General features: G+C 38.6%; 1 protein-coding gene across 1 annotated transcript in view; it reads right to left on the bottom strand.

The window, feature by feature from the left end:
• Positions 1 to 17,798, bottom strand: part of mkln1 (muskelin 1, intracellular mediator containing kelch motifs) — a 39,633-nt gene extending 21,835 nt beyond the window's left edge. Inside the window, exons 1-4 of the mRNA XM_017494175.3 lie at positions 17,680 to 17,798; positions 14,878 to 14,947; positions 2,321 to 2,463; positions 1,404 to 1,492 (exon numbers count right to left, since the gene is read on the bottom strand). Of these exons, the coding sequence (XP_017349664.1) occupies positions 1,404 to 1,492; positions 2,321 to 2,463; positions 14,878 to 14,947; positions 17,680 to 17,759 (382 nt within the window). The 5' untranslated portion in view covers positions 17,760 to 17,798. The remainder of the gene's footprint in view (positions 1 to 1,403; positions 1,493 to 2,320; positions 2,464 to 14,877; positions 14,948 to 17,679) is intronic.
• Positions 17,799 to 19,655: the final 1,857 nt, after the last annotated feature.

The raw sequence follows: 19,655 nt of genomic DNA, 5'->3' as shown, positions 1-19,655 counted from the left end.
AATGCAAGTCATCAGTAGCTGCCACTCCAAGATACTCGCCATAGAGAAAGTACTTCTGAATGCATTATTTTAAACCACTGAATTCTCAAACCTAATCACCCAGGTGATGATTACACTTCTATAACAGCAGCTCTGACAGTAATTACAGCTGCAAGGCAAATTACAGGTTTAAATTAATGCACTCATTCGAATACATCATCGATTCTATATTGGCCGCTAATTCAAAGTATGGTGGACGCTATAATTGCTGATAAGGTAACGTTTTCTTTGAGGAGATGTTTAACGAACATTTTTAGAAGCAGTCAGCTATAAAACTGCAACTTTAAATGTTGCCGGGAAGTCTTCAGCCCGGACGAGTTCACGCTTTTCAGTTTTTCTCAAACACGACAAACTGATTATTATTTTGTGTTATTACCTTAAAGACAGGAAAAAGAGAGAGGCTGGTGAGGGGATGCCTGTTTACAGCTGCTATTATGTAAGTGATAAGAGGAACTAACTTGTTTCATGGACATTAAAGGTAAACCGATAAAAGAAACTACATGACGTTATTTAATAAATATTGTTATGCTTGGCAAATTGCTGTTATGTAAGGATGAAAACACTTTGGGAAATGCACTTCTAGGAAAATAATCAACTTCGGCGTCACATCACATCTCCTAGAAAACAGCAGGCAAGCTGTTTTATTCCTAACATATACAGGTGCAATAAGAAACGTAGAATTATCAACACACATTTAGGCTCATAAAGAAAGTATGGATTACATGCAAAATGAACATGCTATACGACACGATTTTAAATAGACAAGAGGCTTGAATCTCTCATCACTTCAAAAACATTCAAGTCCAAAGAGGATTATATGGTTGGTTACCATGTCATCATATAACACTACTGGACAAAATAAATAAAATAAAATAAAATCCTGAAATCACAATCAGACTAAACATATATAAATGAACTGTTAATAAGCTATCACTAGCAGTTAAAGTTTATTTTAAACTATTTTCTGAAATGGTAAGTAGCTGAAACACACCTCTGTGTCTCTGAAGACAGACATTTTTTTCCCACTCTGCCAAATTACTAAAGCGTTACACTCACTGCCTGTCTCGTGCAAGATGGAAATCAAATGTTTACAACTGTCACTTCGGCCAGTCCTGGGCAACATCTCTGTAGCAGTTTAGATGGAACTCCATTAGCTGAGATGTCTTCAAATGCAATTTACAATGAAACACTAAAATGCTTTTATACAAAAAAAAAAAAAAACATGTTCGGCTTTCCACTAATACTTTAAAAGACGTGCTACTCGGTTTGATTTTCCTCACCATCATCATTTATGCACTGAGTAACTCGGACTGCGTCACCCTGCCGAGATTTCTCTGATGTCACTCTCATAGTGAATCACTCACCTATTTTAATGTATCTGCAAGGGAACATCTGCTCATCGATCCTGTGCTTCAGCGTGAATGTCTCCTTGTTGAAGTCATTCTTAAGGCCACTATGACAAAAGAATTGAGTCATTATGTTTCTACCACAGAGCTTCTGAATTCCTGATACTGATTTGAAGAGAGGTCGATTCATTTAAACAGCATTAACGGTAGCTCTGACGGTAGTGTAACTCATGTCACAGGTTTATATTAATGCGTTCATTATAGTTTCTACCTGTATTTCGGACACTCCACACAAACAACAGCTTTGTTAACAAGCATTGTAATTTAATGCAGTACAATCCTTGATATGGTGAAGCTCGCTGTAAGGGGAGGTTTATGTAACGTTTTTGGAAGGAGTCGCCAGTGTCAGCGCTTTGTAAAGGTCAGTAAAGCTTACAGGACAGGAGTTTCTGCTTAATGGTTTCTCACCTGCATTTTATTTCTTACTAATTACAAGAAACAGAAAAAAAAAAAAGTCTGGTGAGGTAACAACTGTATAGCTGCTATAACAAATGATAACGGGAACACAATCGCCTCACAGAACAGTCATCTGATCATTTTAGTCCCATCTGGAAACGTCCACAATTTTCAATGCAGTTGTTGCCTAGTTTTGGAAAAAAAGATGCTTTATTGCTTCTGCTTGCCACATTCAGTCCCGTATGTAGCATATCAGTGACCCTCCTGCAGACCCTCCCCCCCGGCTAAACTAAACCAACCCAAAAAGGGCTAAAGATTAATAAAACACATCAGAGAGTGCTGCTATTGGGGGAAAAAAATCTGCCTTTGGGTGCTGACAATAACGCCTCTTCACTCACACCACCCAGGTGTTGATATACTTCCAATAACATCAAAATGTTTTACTCCTTATTTAACGGTCACCAGTCCCCTAGACTTACCTGGACAAGAGTTCGGTCATATTTTCCTCACTCATGCCTCCAAACACCTTGAACTTCTTCAGGTTGCAGACGTGCGTTTTCTCATATTTGCCATAGGTGATGCTTAATACAATAGCTGGTCTCTCCAGTTTTAAGATCAAGTACTGTAAAAAGGAGAAAAGGGTTCATTTTAACAAATAAATATGTGAGGAAACCAGTCGCAGACATGACATAACTCTACACGAGGGGTTAACTCGGGTCCTGTTCAGAGTCCAGCCGAGCTCTACGATTTCCCGAGACAAACACGACTGATTCAACACATCGGTCAGAAAACGTGCATAGTTGAGAGTGTCTGAGCAGGAATCCTCATGCTGTGCTGGACTCTGACCTTCCACATCCACAGTTGTGACGCCTGGTGAAAAACTGTGACTGCAGATGTAGATTAAAAATTTAAAAAGTCATAAATCTATTTGTGGAACCAAAGGGTCATAATACATCATGCATGAGGGGTAACATAAAAACTGGAGGCATTACAGGAAAAAGGTGTGGTCATTACAGGAAGAAGGTGTAATCATTACACCATCTGTTTGATGCAATTCTACTGTCAAGAAGTTCCAAGAAATATCAGAATCTCCTTGTTTCATCACTCTCAAGATTTGAAACGCAATGAAAAGGCATAATGACAATCTATATGAGAGAATTCTTCATCTACAAGACAGTATCTGGACTTCTGAATAACTTATCACTCTGTATATGCTAGGAATAAAATAAAAGTTGAAATAAAGACAGTGTTTTTATTGTAATGTACAAGTCTTATTCATTATATATTAAGCTGAATGCAACTGAACTCAATAAGCAGCAGTTGCTTTTAACAAACTATTTTTTTGTTAAAAATGAACAAAAATCAATTGAGCAAGTACATAAAACAAATTAGTGTTCAAAACTGTCTCCTTTCCCCACCACGAATCATAACGGGAAGCATATAATAATCATTTATACAGTGAGGGAAAAAAGTATTTGATCCCCTGCTGATTTTGTACGTTTGCCCACTGACAAAGGAATGATCAGTCTATAATTGTAATGGTAGGTTTATTTGAACAATGAGAGACAGAATAACAACAAGAAGATCCAGAAAAACGCATGTCAAAAATGTTATAAATTGATTTGCATTTTAATGAGGGAAATAAATATTTGACCCCTCTGCAAAACATGACTTAGTACTTGGTGGCAAAACCCTTGTTGGCAATCACAGAGGTCAGACGTTTCTTGTAGTTGGCCACCAGGTTTGCACACATCTCAGGAGGGATTTTGTCCCACTCCTCTTTGCAGATCTTCTCCAAGTCATTAAGGTTTCGAGGCTGACGTTTGGCAACTCGAACCTTCAGCTCCCTCCACAGATTTTCTATGGGATTTAGGTCTGGAGACTGCCTAGGTCACTCCAGGACCTTAATGTGCTTCTTCTTGAGCCACTCCTTTGTTGCCTTGGCCGTGTGTTTTGGGTCATTGTCATGCTGGAATACTTTTTTACAAATACTTTTTTCCCCTCACTGTAAGTTGAGCTGTCGGGTTGGATTTTGTGGGAAACGACATGACGTCACTCGTCTTTGCGTGGTTACGTCATGTCCGTAAACAGAAAGAAGAAGAGCTGTCTACTATATCGCGTGTGAGGGGCTGAGGATGGTGGAGTGTTTGTAGCTTGTTCTTACACAGTTGCTTAGAATTTAAACTTATCATCTAGATGGCTGCTTTAATCTGGATTGTTCTAAACAGCAATCATCGTTGACATCTGGGGAATCAGATGTTGTCAAAACCAAGACACTCCGTACTGCGGAGAGCCCGCAGTCAAAAAGGGAAAGCGATAACGCCTGAGGTAAAATGAGAATAAATATCGGCATGGCTTTTGAGAGGTGGCGAAAACCTATAGATCTGAAGGGATTGATGACTTACGCAGAGATGTTTTTTTTCTGCTGAACAGGTTGGACATTTCAGTGGCTCAGTAGGTAGCTATCTAACATTAGCGCACTTGTTCGCTTGATTCAGCTAGGTATCGTGTTTCCTATGTTTCCCTTTTTGTTCGTTTGATTAGCTAAGGTCGGTGTAGTAAACTGCACTTATTTTCTGCTAGCTATGAGAGAGAGCAACTCACCTCTACTCCAACAAAACCGTATCCGCCACCACCTCCGTTATCAAGTATTGGAGCGAATATACAACCAGAATGTGTACCACAATGATGCCAAGTCTCACGAGACAAATAAGCAACTGCAGCTTCAAAAACAAGCCCAATATTATTACAGCCTGTTATAGCCTCTATGTAAACAGACCCAATAAACGAGCCTAGAACATATTAAACTGAAACCACTCACAGTCTGAAAAGCAAAAACTATTTATTTAATAAAAGAAATCATCAAACAACAACAAAGCTTAAAGGGAGGACAGGCACGATCCACTCATCTCTGATCACCTGCGAGCAGAATATGATTGGAGAGATGGACAAGGAGATTACCAGAACCATAACTACTATTAATAAATAAGTACATTATACTTGTTTTTTCGCTATAACTTGTAATAATTGCGGGAGGGCGAAACACACTACAGCACTGACATTATTGTGAGGCTATGAGCAGACTATGTCAATACATAGGGGAAAATCGCGACCATAAATGTAAGATTGTCAAGCAACCATATTTCTTTAAAACCTAGAAAACCGCAACCTGCGATTTTTTCAAGCTACTGCACAAAAAAGAAGCCCAAAGTCACGGATTATATGCGGACTTGGCAACTCTGATAAGTATACCTCAAACCATCAGACACGTCCGCACAGAGGAGCAGTGCTGAAGCACAACCCATTTTTAAAAAAAAGAGAATAATAACAACCCTGCAAGTAACTTGCAATTTTATGTTTTAAACAGGGATGGCGATAGAGAGGCAAAAGATCAGCACTACAGTTTTAATGAAGTCAAAATCAAGCCTTTAAATGCAATTTTCTCCCTTTACCCAAGTTAACCAGACTTTAAAATGCTGTATGTTTACTCTGGTTCAAACACAAGAGAGAAACACATTTCATATTAAGTTTTATAACTTAATATAGTACAAAATGTTTCTTTCAGCATGTTTCAAGCCTCCACACACATTACGGCTGTAACCCGTGTTAGATGCAGTCTATTGCCCTTTGAGCGCACACAAAAAACCCCAACATGGTGCAGGAGGAGACAGAGTTTGACAATTGACTCCCGGGTTTAAACCAATGCTAGACAAAGCTGTTTCCATATACAGATAGACGCCTGTGACAGGCTATCATTGTATTAATCAGAGAAGCGGGAGACAATGCCACCCTTGTTCAGGGTCATTTAGGGTTCTTTTAAATTCTCTAACATTTTCTCATTTTGCAATCCTTGTGACCTAGAAATCACTGAAAGTCCACTGATATTAATTCTATATGTGTACTCGACAATATATTGCATATATAATATATAATATATATATATATATATAATATATATGTATGTGTGTGTGTGTGTGTGTGTATATATATATATATATATATATATATATATATATATATATATATATAGAGAGAGAGAGAGAGAGAGAGAGAGAGAGATTAGTTGGCCGATTATTTTATCAGTTAATCGATTAATCAGATTTGGGGGGGGGGGTTAAACTTTCAGTACCATTATTTTGAATGTTACAAATATAAACTTCAGACTAAAACTTTACACAACTGTTACAATTACATAAGACTGAAAAGAACCCAATACACACCAGAATATATATTATTAATTTAGAACTGTAGTTTACTTCATTGCTTTTTGTGCATCCGTAAAAAATAATGCATACATAGTATTTAAGCATTATTTTTTACGGATGCACAAAAAGCAATGAATTAAGCTGCAGTCCTACATTAATAATAAAAACTCACTTTCACTGCACCTTGTGGTTTCTGTTATTCACTGCCTTTAGGCATATTATTTGGGATAAGAACATAAGCTTGTGCTAGTGCATCACTGTCATGCTTCCCTGCTACACAAACTCCACTTTATAAAGTGTGATCGTCTCCGCAGTGTTTAATATAAAATGCTCTTCTGCCTTAGAGGACTTGGAGGTTGCACACTATCTTCCTCAGTCACTTGATGATTTCGCATCTGTCTGATGAGGACTGGGGTCATGTTGGGAATAAAAGGTAACGTTGACAAACAGTGAACTGAAGAAAGTCATTGTCAGTGACTCTGGGTATTAGGCTAAAGCTAGTGCCATGGCATTACGTGCATATGACATCATGCGCTGTCGACTGGGAAGTGGCTTATACTTCCGGTTAGTAAATAAAAACCTCTAGCATTCCTTTTGAGATATTACCTTTCTAAAATTCATACACTAGACAGTAGAGACAGTATATAGTGCTTAGTGTAAGTATACAGTCCGTCATTTGGGACACAACTTTAGTATTTAGTCTCTGATGCTTGTTTTCAAAAGAGAAGAAACAGTGAGTAAACGCATCCCGTGCCTCACGCAGACCAACTAATAACAAGATTCATTGACAACGATTTTCATAATCGATTATTATCAATTTTATTGATTAGTTGTTGCAGCTCTAGTTATGTCCAGAGACAGGTGGGAGAGCTGGGAAATAAGTCAGCAATAAGTGACGCTGCTTTAACAAGCTGCTTTAATAAGTGACGCGGTTTCTCACCCTGTATCCTCACATCCTCAGGGTAAGGGGTGCAGTTTTTTGTTTTTTTGTTTTTGTGGGGGGGGGGGGGGGGGGGGGGCAATCGAGCATGAATAAAGAAATGAGAAGAACCCATGCTCTCTTGGACCCTGGCCACAGAAGGCTCTTTTTATTCAAACATGGTGAAAAGACATTAAACTGCTGCACCACTGTGAGTTTTAAAACGATTTTAATTGGTTCCTAGTCACCACCAAAATGACTATTAGTCTGGAAACGCATACTTAATGAATCTGCAGTCTATGCCATCTTCAGCATTAACAGCAGCAGGCACCAGACCACATTTGACACAAATTTCTGACTGTATATGTATACACACTGTAGTACAATAAATATCGATATTTAGTGATGTGCAAAATAAACTACATATCATGATAGCATGCTGCAAAATCAGGGGTTAAAAGTTGAATGTGTATGCGAATATTCAAACATAACTCTTTCAGTTTCCTCTCCGCCTAACCGCAGGACTGTCTGCTCTGTGTTGTGTGCCAACACAACACTTGGCTGCTTCCTCTTTCCATTTTAAGGTTATCCAGCATATGGACCAGAGTGTTTCATCTTCAAAAGAAAATGCATCAGACCACAGACCCAAAAATCATGCCTGAAATCTGTGGTTATGACGATTATGACGAACGCCAGTGTTAATGCTCTTGATCAAGATCCAGAACACAAAACCACTTAGCTATGTGCATAATATCTTATTTGTGAAAAGGGAAAAAGTTGCCATGCCTGCGATAACGATTAATCCGACCTTTTTTTCCCTGCAACTGTCTACACTCTCATAAAAAGAACCTTTAGAGTGAACCATTTTTTGGTTTCCAGAAGAACTTTTTAAATCGATGCCTCTTTTGAGTGCCCATGAAATTACTGTGAACTGATCGCATGCGCTAATGTATTTCCTTTTAAAACGGAGTCAGGAAGAGAGTGTGTCAAAAGGCTTGACCAGTTTCCACAAACAACCATAATAGCTTTTGAGATGATCTACACCATCCACTTAACCTTAAGAAACATAAAGGTGGCTTAGCAACCCAGTTAAATACACAGCCGAAACCTTGAAGAAAGTCTGTTTTTAACGGTGCAAGAATTCTCACTAACATTTCTCCCACTGTGTTTGCTATCCTAGAGCTGAGGTTTCTAACGACCACATCTTGGACCAGTACTGGCAGGCAACAGTTTTCTTTCCCCTCACGGTGAACAGCAGTTAGTTGTGTTAAGCTCCCCGTGTCAGAGAGGGAAAATACAGTTGTTTAAGAATGAAGAATCGAGGTTTAAGGGATCTTTAGTGAAGCAAAAAATGGCATCTACTGTAACTTTCAACCATTTGATCCAATACACCTCCAACAGATCATCACGACACAGGAGTAACACTGCAAGCAGTTTCACCCAAGTGCAATGGAGCGGCCAACAACTCAGAAACTCACAGTAAACAGATTTCACTTTGCATTATTTTCTACTTGATAAAACTCATGTTTACTTGATCTGAGCTGTGTGTTGTGTAAATATGTTTTTACCAGCTTTGTAACATATTTCTATCCAGTTTTACACAATAAAACCACTGAGACATCATTTTCATTCGCAAAGAAGAATAAGACAGTTAACCTCTCATACATTGTTTCTCATAATTCATGTGCGGTCATGTGAAAATATAAGTACACCCCATGGAAATTGTTGGCTTTTTTTTTTATTATTTTTTTTTACATATTTGGACAAGCAAACATTTGATCCTCTTTGACAGTGCTTATTAAAAGTTGATATACTCCATGAAATGACACAAAACAGATCAGTCACATGGAAAAAGTAAGTACACCCCTACACTTATCACACCTTCAAATGTATAAAATTAGAAACAGGTGTTGAAGATTGGGTGACACTGATTACAACCTGCTTAGGGAGTGCAGGTGGAACCTGTCTTATTTAAACCCCTCTCATATATAGTGTCTGGTGTTCCCTTTGCTATTGAGGTGTGTACGGTCATCATGCAAAGATCTATAGAGCTCTGTAAGACCTTCATAAAAAAGGATGTGGATGCCTATGAGTCTGGCAAGAAATTTAAAAGAGGGTAGCTGCACTTCAAATTTAATACCATTTAATACCATATTCAAGACATTTCCAAAAAACTGTAAGACCTGCAATCATGCTACATGATACATCAGCTTTAACAGATTCTGTTCATGCATATACATCCATTTCCGACTAGCTTGTAGCCTGCTAACATCGTAACATATTTTTCACTCATCTTCCGCTTTTTATAAAAGGCAAATATGTCACTTGTTTCTCCACCTTTGAGTGCAGATGAGAACTCGATCGAGCTGCACATGGTGCACTTGGAATTGGAGGCTGTGGAGAAACAGATCCACAACCTACTCGACAAGCATTAATTGTTGGCGATTTTAATATTAATTTTGATAACCCAAAAGACCCGCTGAGAACAGTGGTTGTGTCTATTCTACATTCAGTAAGGGTCAATCAGAACGTAATAGGACCCACTCATAATGGTGGTCACACTCTTGACCTGATATTAACATACGGATTAAATATAGGAAATATAGTAACACTTCTGCAGTCTGAAGCTATCTCAGACCATCATCTTATCTCTTTTAAATTAAGTATCGATCATAATATTTGCACCTCGCCACGCTACCGAGTAAAGCGTATATTTACGGCAGCTATTGCACTGAGTTTCATCAATAACCTCCCAGAGATAACTACTGTATTTGAATCACCGTCTGATCCCAAAGAACTTGATCAGGCGACTGAATGCTTCGAGTCAACGCTCCACTACACGATATATAAGGTAGCGCCACTTAAAAGAAAAATAATTACAGAGAAAAAGCTGCCACCCTGGTATAACGATCAAACACATACCTCAAAATGGACCACTCGACAATTAGAACGTAATGGTGTCAAACCAAATTGGAGGTATTTCAAACAACATGGAAGGAGAGCCTCCTGAACTATAGAAAATCTCTTAGCGATGCTAGAAAAGTCCATCTCTCCACCTTAATAGAAGAAAAGAAAAAACAATCCTAGATTTCTATTCAACACGGTATCAAAATTAACTAGGAATAAGTCCATCACAGAAACAGGCGCACAATCGTTATATAGTAGCAATGATTTCATGATTTTTTTTCAGTAGTAACGCTGAAAATATTACGTGAAATTCAGGCTATTAAATTCAAACCAGACAGTTTTATAACTAACCGTGTAGATAACAATATAGCAATAACAGATCAACGATTAGAATGTTTCACTCCCCTTAGAGAGACTGAACTAATTTCATTAATCTCTTCATCAAAATCATCAACTTGTATACTAGATCCCTTAAGTACATGTTTTTTCAAACAGATTATTCCAGGAGTGATCAAACCCCTTCTAAAAATAATAAATCCTTCCCTTAGCACTGGCTATGTAACTAAATCATTTAAACTAGTGGTTATCAAACCCCTAATTTAAAAAACCTGACCTTGACCTCTGTCAATTGTCCAGCTATAGAACAATATCAAATCTGCCCTTTATCTCCAAGATATTAGAAAAGGTTGTAGCACAGCAGCTGTGCTCGTACCTACATAGGAACAACATTCATGAAATGTATCAGTCAGGATTTAGACCTCATCATATCACAGGGACAGCGTTAGTTAAAGTAGTAAACGACCTACTACTGGCCTCTGATCAGTGTTGTGTCTCGTTGCTTGTGTTACTCGACCTTAGTGCAGCTTTTGATACTATAGATCATACTACTGTCCTTGACAGACTAGAAAATGTTATTGGCATTAAGGGAACGGTCCTCTCCTGGCTCAGGTCTTATTTGACCGATCGTTATCAGTTTGTAGATATAAATGGCGATTTCTCCACGCATACTGAGGTTAAATTTGGTGTTCCACAAGGTTCTGTTTTAGGCCCACTGCTTTTTACTTTATATATGCTACCTCTAAGACAAATTATTCATAAACATGGTATTAGCTTCCACCGTTATGTTGATGATACACAGTTGTACGTTTCAGCAAAGCCAGACAACACACAGCAGATTAATAAAGTTGAGTAATGTGTAAAGGACATTAGACACTGGATGCTTATTAACTTCCTTTTACTTAATTCTGATCAGACAAAAGTACTTGTACTAGGACCATGTGCAGCTAGGATAAAACTTTCTGATTACACAGTAACTCTGGATGGTCTTTCTGTTTCATCATGTGCAGCAGTAAAAGACTTTGGTGTGATTATTGACTCCAGTCTTTCATTTGGAGCTTCTTTCATCTCAGAAAGATAAAAAATATGTCACTACATGATGCAGAAAAATTTGTTCATACTTTTGTCACCTCTAGGTTGGATTATTGTAATGCCTTACTATCTGGATGTTCCAGTAGGAGCATAAACAAATTCCAGTTAGTCCAGAATGCTGCTGCAAGAGTCCTTACTAGAACCAGAAAGTATGACCACATCACCCCGATCTTATCCACATTGCATGGTCTCCCAGTGAAATCCCACACTGATTATAAAATACTATTATTGATCTATAAAACACTAAATGGTCTCGCACCACAGTACCCGAGCAAACTTTCGGTCTAATTCGATCAAAAGGTGCAGGCTATTTGTTGGTACCTTGAACAGTGAAGGCTACAGCAGTGGGAAGCGCTTTCTCTTACAAAGCCCCACAAGTATGGAACAGCCTTCCAATTAGTGTTCAGGATTCAGACACAGTCTCAGTGTTTCAGTCCAGGCTGAAAACATTTGTTTACACAAGCTTACCATAAATAGATTTCTTTTTCGCAAAGTACACAGTCTTATCCATTAAGGTATAGTAAGCATACCTAACACTCTCTCTTTACCTCCATCTCCCTCTCTCATTCTGTCGAGACACATGATATTATAGAGATGCCAGTGATCCTGACCCTTTCTGCTCTCCAGACCTTCCTGATCTATCCTGATGCCCTACTTCTGGTTGGAGTTATCATCAACTGGAGACTACACTCTAAGGACGACCCCAAGCAGTGCAGCCTGGAGACTGCTGAGGATGGTGCCACTTGAAGTGCCATAGTGGCACCAGTTGTGCTGTGGTTGCTGAGACTACGGTTGCTGCTATGCCTTCAAGACTGCAATTACCACATGCAATTTTGCATGTGGTGTCCTTTAGTGAAGACTGGTTTAGTTCAACAAACAGACTTCATATATAACCATACTGAACTTTCTTTTACTTTCACACTATCCGTTGTTACCCAGATGAGGACGGGTTCCCTTCAGAGTCTGGTTCCTCTCAAGGTTTCTTCCTCATATTGTCTTAGGGAGTTTTTCCTCACTACCATCGCCACCGGATTGCTCGTTAGGGATAAATTCACACACTTAAATCTGTATGTTTCTGTTAAGCTGCTTTGAGACAATGTCCGTTGTTCAAAGCACTATACAAATAAAATTTAATCTTTGCTATTTTGTAATATTGCTGCACTGAACAATACTTAATAATAAAATACATCTTTATTTGGGGGTACCAATAGTAATATATTTCTGACTTAATTCACTTTTATGCGTTAGACCTTTATTTTGGCAGAAAACTGCAGGAAAACCTCCATTTAGTTACCAACAATTTTTTACTCACTTCTCATTACCAATCAGATGAAATGCTGTAAACTTTTTTGTAAAATATTTGAGACTACACTAACGTAAAACTAAAGTGAATCTGGCACGTGTTGTGTCTTTAAGCAGGTTATAAGCAACTCAATACCACAGCACAGACAGAGATGAAGTTGGTGTGAAGCAGCATTTCCTGTGACCCAAGCCGTTCTGAAACACTGATGAGCCGCACATTCTGAGTGCAACACAGTGACACGAGTTTACCATTTCAAAAAGCAACGAGCGAAAATAAAAGCTAAATCTTTTTTACGGTGTTGGTTCGGATGCATTTTGACACATGAAAGCAACACATTTTAATGCTAATTAAGGCCTTATATTTACATTAAGCAATTTACCAATAAGACATTTTAAGACTTTTTAAGGACCCACAGAAACCCTGTAAAAAGATCTCCAAATTATGTGAAATACATCATTACACTGTAAGGAATATCATTTACAAATTGCACAGATTTCAAACGACTGCCAATTTGTCTGTTTGGCCACAGTAACAGCAGACATGTTTGGCACAGACCAAAGACAGATTTTCAGGAGAAGCACCTCATACCAACTGTGAAGCACGGTGGTGGAAATGTTATGGTTTAGGGTCGCTTCACTGCCTCAGGGACTGGACAGCTTGCATTCATTGATTTAACTATGAATTCTGCATCATATCAAAAAAGTGCTTGAAGATAACGTAAGGCCATCTGTCTGAAAGTTGGACTTTTCAACAGGATAATGATCCTAAGCACACAAGTAAATCCACCAAGGAATGGCACAAAAAGAAGATATGGAGAGTTATGGAATGGTCTAGTCAAAGCCCGGATTTGAATCCCATTGAAATGTTGGGGGGGGGCGGGGTTGAAATAGGCTGCACATGCAAGAAAACCCTCAAACATCTTCTTGCACCTGATACTCCGGAGCCACCTGCCAGAAGGAATTCTCTCAAAATATATGCGCAGGGGGTGCATATAATCACCCACAATACTATATTTCTGCTAAAGGGGATAATACGATCTTCTGAGGCCAAGACTGTACTTACTTTTTTCCACAGAAGAATATCACATCTATTGATATTTCTGTTGAATAAATGATTGAAAAAGCTAATTTTCCTTGTGGTTTTGTTAAATGTTTGCTTGTCCAAATAGGCCAAGAAAGACAACATTTTCCATGGGGTGTACTTTTTTTTTTTTACATGACTATAGGTCTCCTTAATATGGTTATCAAATACAGTGACTAGCCATACAAATATGACCTTGCTCTGGACATCCATGATTTTCTGAGCCAAAGCACTGAAACACGTTTAGATCAGAACTGAGGAATATTTACTTATTCGAGTACGATGGACAGCAGCATAACATTACATGGAATACTCCATAACACTGATCAAAATTAACTTAGCATTTACAGACAGGTCCATAAACATTTAGACACGGGTAAATTTCCCATAATTTTAGCATCATCTACCACAGTATACAAATGTTTAACTTAAATAATGAATAAGAGCTCAGAGAGCAGACTTTCAGCTTTAATTTGAGGGTCTTTACAACCAAACAGTCTCTCCAGGATTTTGTGATCGCAGGAATTAATGCAAAAATCAAGCAAACAGTGCAATATTCAGAGAAGCTTGCAATTTAAAAGAAATTACTGCACATTTTCCACAGATTTGGGTAAAAAAAAAAAAGTGTCATGTGACATCATCACAAGGGTAGTTCAGTCAAAGCTCTTTGACTCGTATGCACTGAACATGAGTACAGCTAAAAGGCCTCATTTACCAACAAACACCACTGTGAAAGACCGTGCAAAACTATTTCATGCTTAGTTGATCTAGCCAAACCTAATGCTTTTGCTATCTTTGATGGGTTTGTTTGATTTTTCGGCCTAATGATGATTTTCTTCACTGGCAGTGACAATACTTTGGACTTCATATTGAGCGTCAACAGCAACAGGTTCCAAATGCAAACACTTAAAATCAACTCTAGACCTTTTTATCTGCTTCCGTTAAGTGACGTAACAAGGGAATAACACCACTGTGCAGAATACCGTCCAATTGAATCAGTGCAACGCAGATATTTAACATGCATGTTAAGCCTAACAGGATCCAGATATCAAAATACTCAAAGCAAGAGCACTTTTTTAAGACCCCGATAATCCTGGTTTCTGATGCAACAAAAATATACTCAGGTTAAATGTATTGCGCTAATCTACAAGACGTAGGGCTTGGCATTGTGCTGAATGTGGTCCAAATACACACCTGTGGAGGATAATTGCTTTCTGATGACCACCTGGAAGACTGGTCATTGGGTTTATCCACCAAAATGTTCCTGCAAGCAAGAACAAGCAAAATACATGACACTTTTCCAATGACCCACTGCTTTGAATCATTCAAATTAATAAAGCTAATTTAAATGAAATCAATAACACATTCAAGTGGCTACCAACATTCAGAAAGTTATTGTGCTACACTGACAAATATTTTATTTAAAAATAATATTTGACCTGCATTTCTTGCACTCTAGGGTATACCATCATTTTCTTGTACACCCTACACAGTGCACTACATATAGTGTATATCATTTAAAATTGAGCCACAGGGGGGAAAAATGTGGATTGGATTACGGTTAAAGTACAGAAGCCCTAATAGGCCATGCATTATTATTATTTTCTATCTTGTTTATCATGAGCTCCAAATAGCAAAAAGCTGTTTTCTCACAACTTAATTTTATCACAAGAAAATCTCACGCCTTGTGAACGGGACTGGTGTTGCATACACGTTGTTGTCTTCGCCATCATAAATTTAATAATTGCCCGTTGTAAAGATGGACTTTATATCACCATTATGAGAGAGGAGAGGGATGTTCCCTTCTCGAGTGTCGGACAATAACATGGACGTTCAGTCATTGACAGATACTCAGTAGGTTTACATGGACAACAATACTCCGATATTAACCAGATTAAGACGACACTCTGATTAAGAAACTAGCATGTAAACAGCGATTACTGATTACCTTAATCCGACTAAAGTCATACTCGAAGTAAACACAAATTGAATTAAGACGTGGAGTATTCCTGTTTTAGTCACATTATAAACATGTACACACCTTAATCACACTATTAACGTCGTGTGGGAGTTTTCACCACATTTTGAGACAGGACACATACACACACGGCAGTGCTCAACGTTTGACAGCAAACAAGAGAGCACGGCTGCGTCCGGAACTGCGTACTTACCTACTATATAGAAGGAGAAATGCCCGTATCTCAGCTACTATATAGTAGGCAAGAACGTGATTTTGGACACAGCCCATGGCTTCAAGCAGTCGTCTATTTGAATAAAGAATAAAGTCAAAAATTAGATTACTGCTGTCCATGTAAACATAGTCATTAATGCACGTCGATAATGCGACTAAAACAGGAATACTCCACGTCTTAATCCGATTCGTGTTTACTTCGAGTATGACATTAGTCGTATTAAGGTCATCAATAATCACCGTTTACATGCTACTTTCTTAAAGTATCGTCTTAATCGGGTTAATATCAGAGTATTGTTGTCCATGCACACGTACTGAACGACTGTAGAGCTATTTCAGCATGAGCGAGTCCCTGATCAAAGTAAAAAGTTGTGATCACGAGAAAACAATCGCTATCATGAGAAGACAACTGTTTATTATGTGGAGAATACAAGTGGTCAGCAGGAGAAAACAACTTATGTTGAGATCATGAGAAAACAAGAAAAATAATAATAATAATAATGCATGCAGAGCAACGCATAGGGCTTCCATATTAAAGTGCATCCGTCTTTATATAATTACTCAAGGAATTTCATTACTAACATTAAAAGCACACCATTGCTCTCTATCAGCTAAAATAATAATAAAAAATAATAACAACCACCAACACCAAAAACTCTACATAGTATTACGGGGGAAAGCACACAAAGAAAAGTATTTCGGTGTGAAAAGTGTTCAAATACATCAACATTTTGTATTAAAAGTTATACAACATACTAACGCGTTTATACACATACATTTCTATATATTAGTTACAGCTTTGTAGCTGTAATCTCAGAGTGTGAGTACAAGTGCAGAATTATTTGCACCCTTCACTCAACTGAGCAAAGATGAGTGTGTATGTATATATATCACACAAATACTCATCTTTGCTCAGTTGAGTGAAGGGTGCAAATAATTCTGCGCTTGTAGTCACACTCTGAGATTACAGCTACAAAGCGTGTAACCCTATAAACATTAGTCGGTGGCATTTCTATCTATTAATATATCAAAGCTACAATTACTTCATAAGTTAGTTTTGTGTGTGTGTGTGTGTGTGTGTAAAAGCGTTAACAGCCTGATGACAGAACCTGAGGTAAAAATAGCGGTACGGACGCGGGTCACATTCCTGTGGCGTCTCGTCACACTGGACTTAACCAGAGTGAATAGCTAGTTCGCTAGTTTATGGATAAACTCAAGTTAAAGCGAAGTTAACTGGAGCATTAAAGCCTTCAATTCGGACCAAACCGAAACATTAGCTTAAACTTTCCCTGAAGGAAGCCTGCTGGTGAACTTCTCGAACATGTTAGAGATAGCTTGGATAACTTGTCCAGATGATTCATTAGATACATGTCACGCATGACAAAATAATCGCGATATTAAGATCTTTATAATTGTCTTCTTTCTGCACAGAAGTTGGCTAGCTAGCTAGCTAGCAAGTTAGCTAGCTAACATGACTGCCTGAGCGTTGAGCGAGCTCGCGAGCTAGTCAGTTAGCGGTTTCCTAGCAACGTAACTATTTCAGCGTAATTTTTAGCTCGTGTACGCGGAAATGCAGCGCGGGCTTCGGCGCGAACGTTTCCACGAGCTGAGCTGAGCTGAGCTAAGCTAAGCTGAGCTGAGCTAAGCTAAGCAGCGTTAGCTAACCGCCCAGCTGACTTGCAAATACCCTGGTTATCTAGTGGGTAGAGCACTTCGCCCGTTTTATCCAGCTGAGCAACGGCTTCACAGTGTGACTGGACAGGAAAGGAAAAAAAGTCGCAGTAGTGTTTCATTGCATTACTCACTCGGGTAAATATGTCGAGGAGTATGAACTCCATTTATAAACAGTGTAGGAAAGCACTCTGCTCTCTGGAGCCACCGCCATCTTGTTGGAGCACAAACAACAAGCAGCGCGTCGCGTGCACGAGCCTCCTGTGGGCGTGGCGGCGCCTTAAAGTGACCGCGCGTGAGCGGTTCAATGTCTAATAATAATAATAATAATAATAATAATAATAATAATAATAATAATAATAACAATAATGACGCGATTTAAAGGCCTGTGGGAAATTCGCAATTACGAGGTGAGCGCACTTAAAGCTCAACACAATGTCGTAAATTAATTGTAACAGATGGGGGCGTGTCAGCAACAAGGCATGGCGCCCGCCAATATGAATGTGATGCCTACAGTAGACTGAAAGAATTAAAGGTGCAATAGTTGGGGGTTTTTTTCTCTTGCTTGTACAAAGAACCTGTAAGATATGTAGAACATGATTAAAAAACAAACAAACAATGAATTAATTGAGAAAACACTTCTGGAACATCGAGTACGTTTACATGGACAGCAGTAATCTAATTACTGACCTTATTCTGAATGACAATTTTCTGATTAAGGTGTTTACATGAGTTGATTTTGGAATATTCCTTTCATGTTCCCATGTTACATGTTATAGAACATAGATCGATTAACGTCACGTCATTAAGTCCCCTCACCACATCGTCCGATGTTCCCTCCAGAATTTCATGTATCGACAGTTTTGGGTGTTTCATTTTTAATTTTATGGAAGCTTCAAGTGTAGTTTATTATTTGTCATGTTATGTGTGCAAATAGACGACGGCGGATACAATTTTTCCACAACAGGCCTCCTCTGTACTTTCATTCGCCAACATTTCATTCATGCCACCCCGACAAACTCGGAGGTACTGGATGAGAGTATGAAGTAAATACTGGCGGGACACCTGATACGCATTCTTTGTGCTTTATTTCCTAGAAGTAGAGTTTCTAAACCTTGCTGTATTTTTCATAGTTAATTAGGAGAAGGTACACCACCATCTTGCTCTGACCAAAGTGACTCGAACGCATCTGACGTCGTAATTACGGCTTCACAACTCCTGAATACAAACTTCCCGCGAGGAAGTTTGTGTTCATGAGCGAAAAAAGATCTGTCTCTTTTTTCAGAAGACTGTATTATAAAGATAATTTTGTAAAATCCAAATAAGCTTTACAGATCTTCGTTGGAAAGGGTTTAAACAATGTGTTTCATGCTTGTTCAATGAACTATAAACAATTATTTCACATGTACCTGTGGAACAGTCCTTAAGACACGGACAGGTTACAGGCGGTAGGCAATTATGGTCACATTTACAATAACTTAGGACACTAATGAGAACTTTCTACTGACTCTGAAAAACACCAGAAGAAAGATGTCTAGGGTTCCTGCTCACCTGCGTGAACATGCCATAGGCCTGCTGCAGGGAGGCATGAGGACTGCAGATGTGGCCGGAGCAATAAACTACAATGTCTGTAATGTAAGACGCCTAAGACAGTGCTACAGGGAGACAGGAAGGACAGCTGATCTTCCTTGCAGTGGAAAATTACATGTAACCGTGTCCCCCCCAGATGTGATCGAGACTTGCTAATTCCTTGGTGGAAGAGTGGTGTAACATCTCACAGCAAGAACTCACAAATCTGGTGCAGTCCATGAGGAGGAGATGCACTGTAGTACTTAAAGCAGCTGGAAGCCACCATATACTGACTGTTACTTTTAATATTGACCCCACCCCCACCCCCACCCTTTGTTCGGGGACTCATTATTCCATTTCTGTTCCTCAAATGTCTGTGAAACATGTTCAGTTTATTAAACATATATATTAAACATATATAAAGACCAATGACATTACACAATGTTAATACTACTACAGTCAACCCAAGACAAATACAGGACATTATTTAATATTTTGGTTAATTCATGGAAAAATTACGGCATTAAAGAACATTGAAAAA

The sequence above is a fragment of the Ictalurus punctatus genome, chromosome 19 (assembly GCF_001660625.3).
Source record: "Ictalurus punctatus breed USDA103 chromosome 19, Coco_2.0, whole genome shotgun sequence".
Classification (NCBI taxonomy): domain Eukaryota; kingdom Metazoa; phylum Chordata; class Actinopteri; order Siluriformes; family Ictaluridae; genus Ictalurus; species Ictalurus punctatus.
This window is presented reverse-complemented; position numbering and strand designations above follow the sequence as displayed.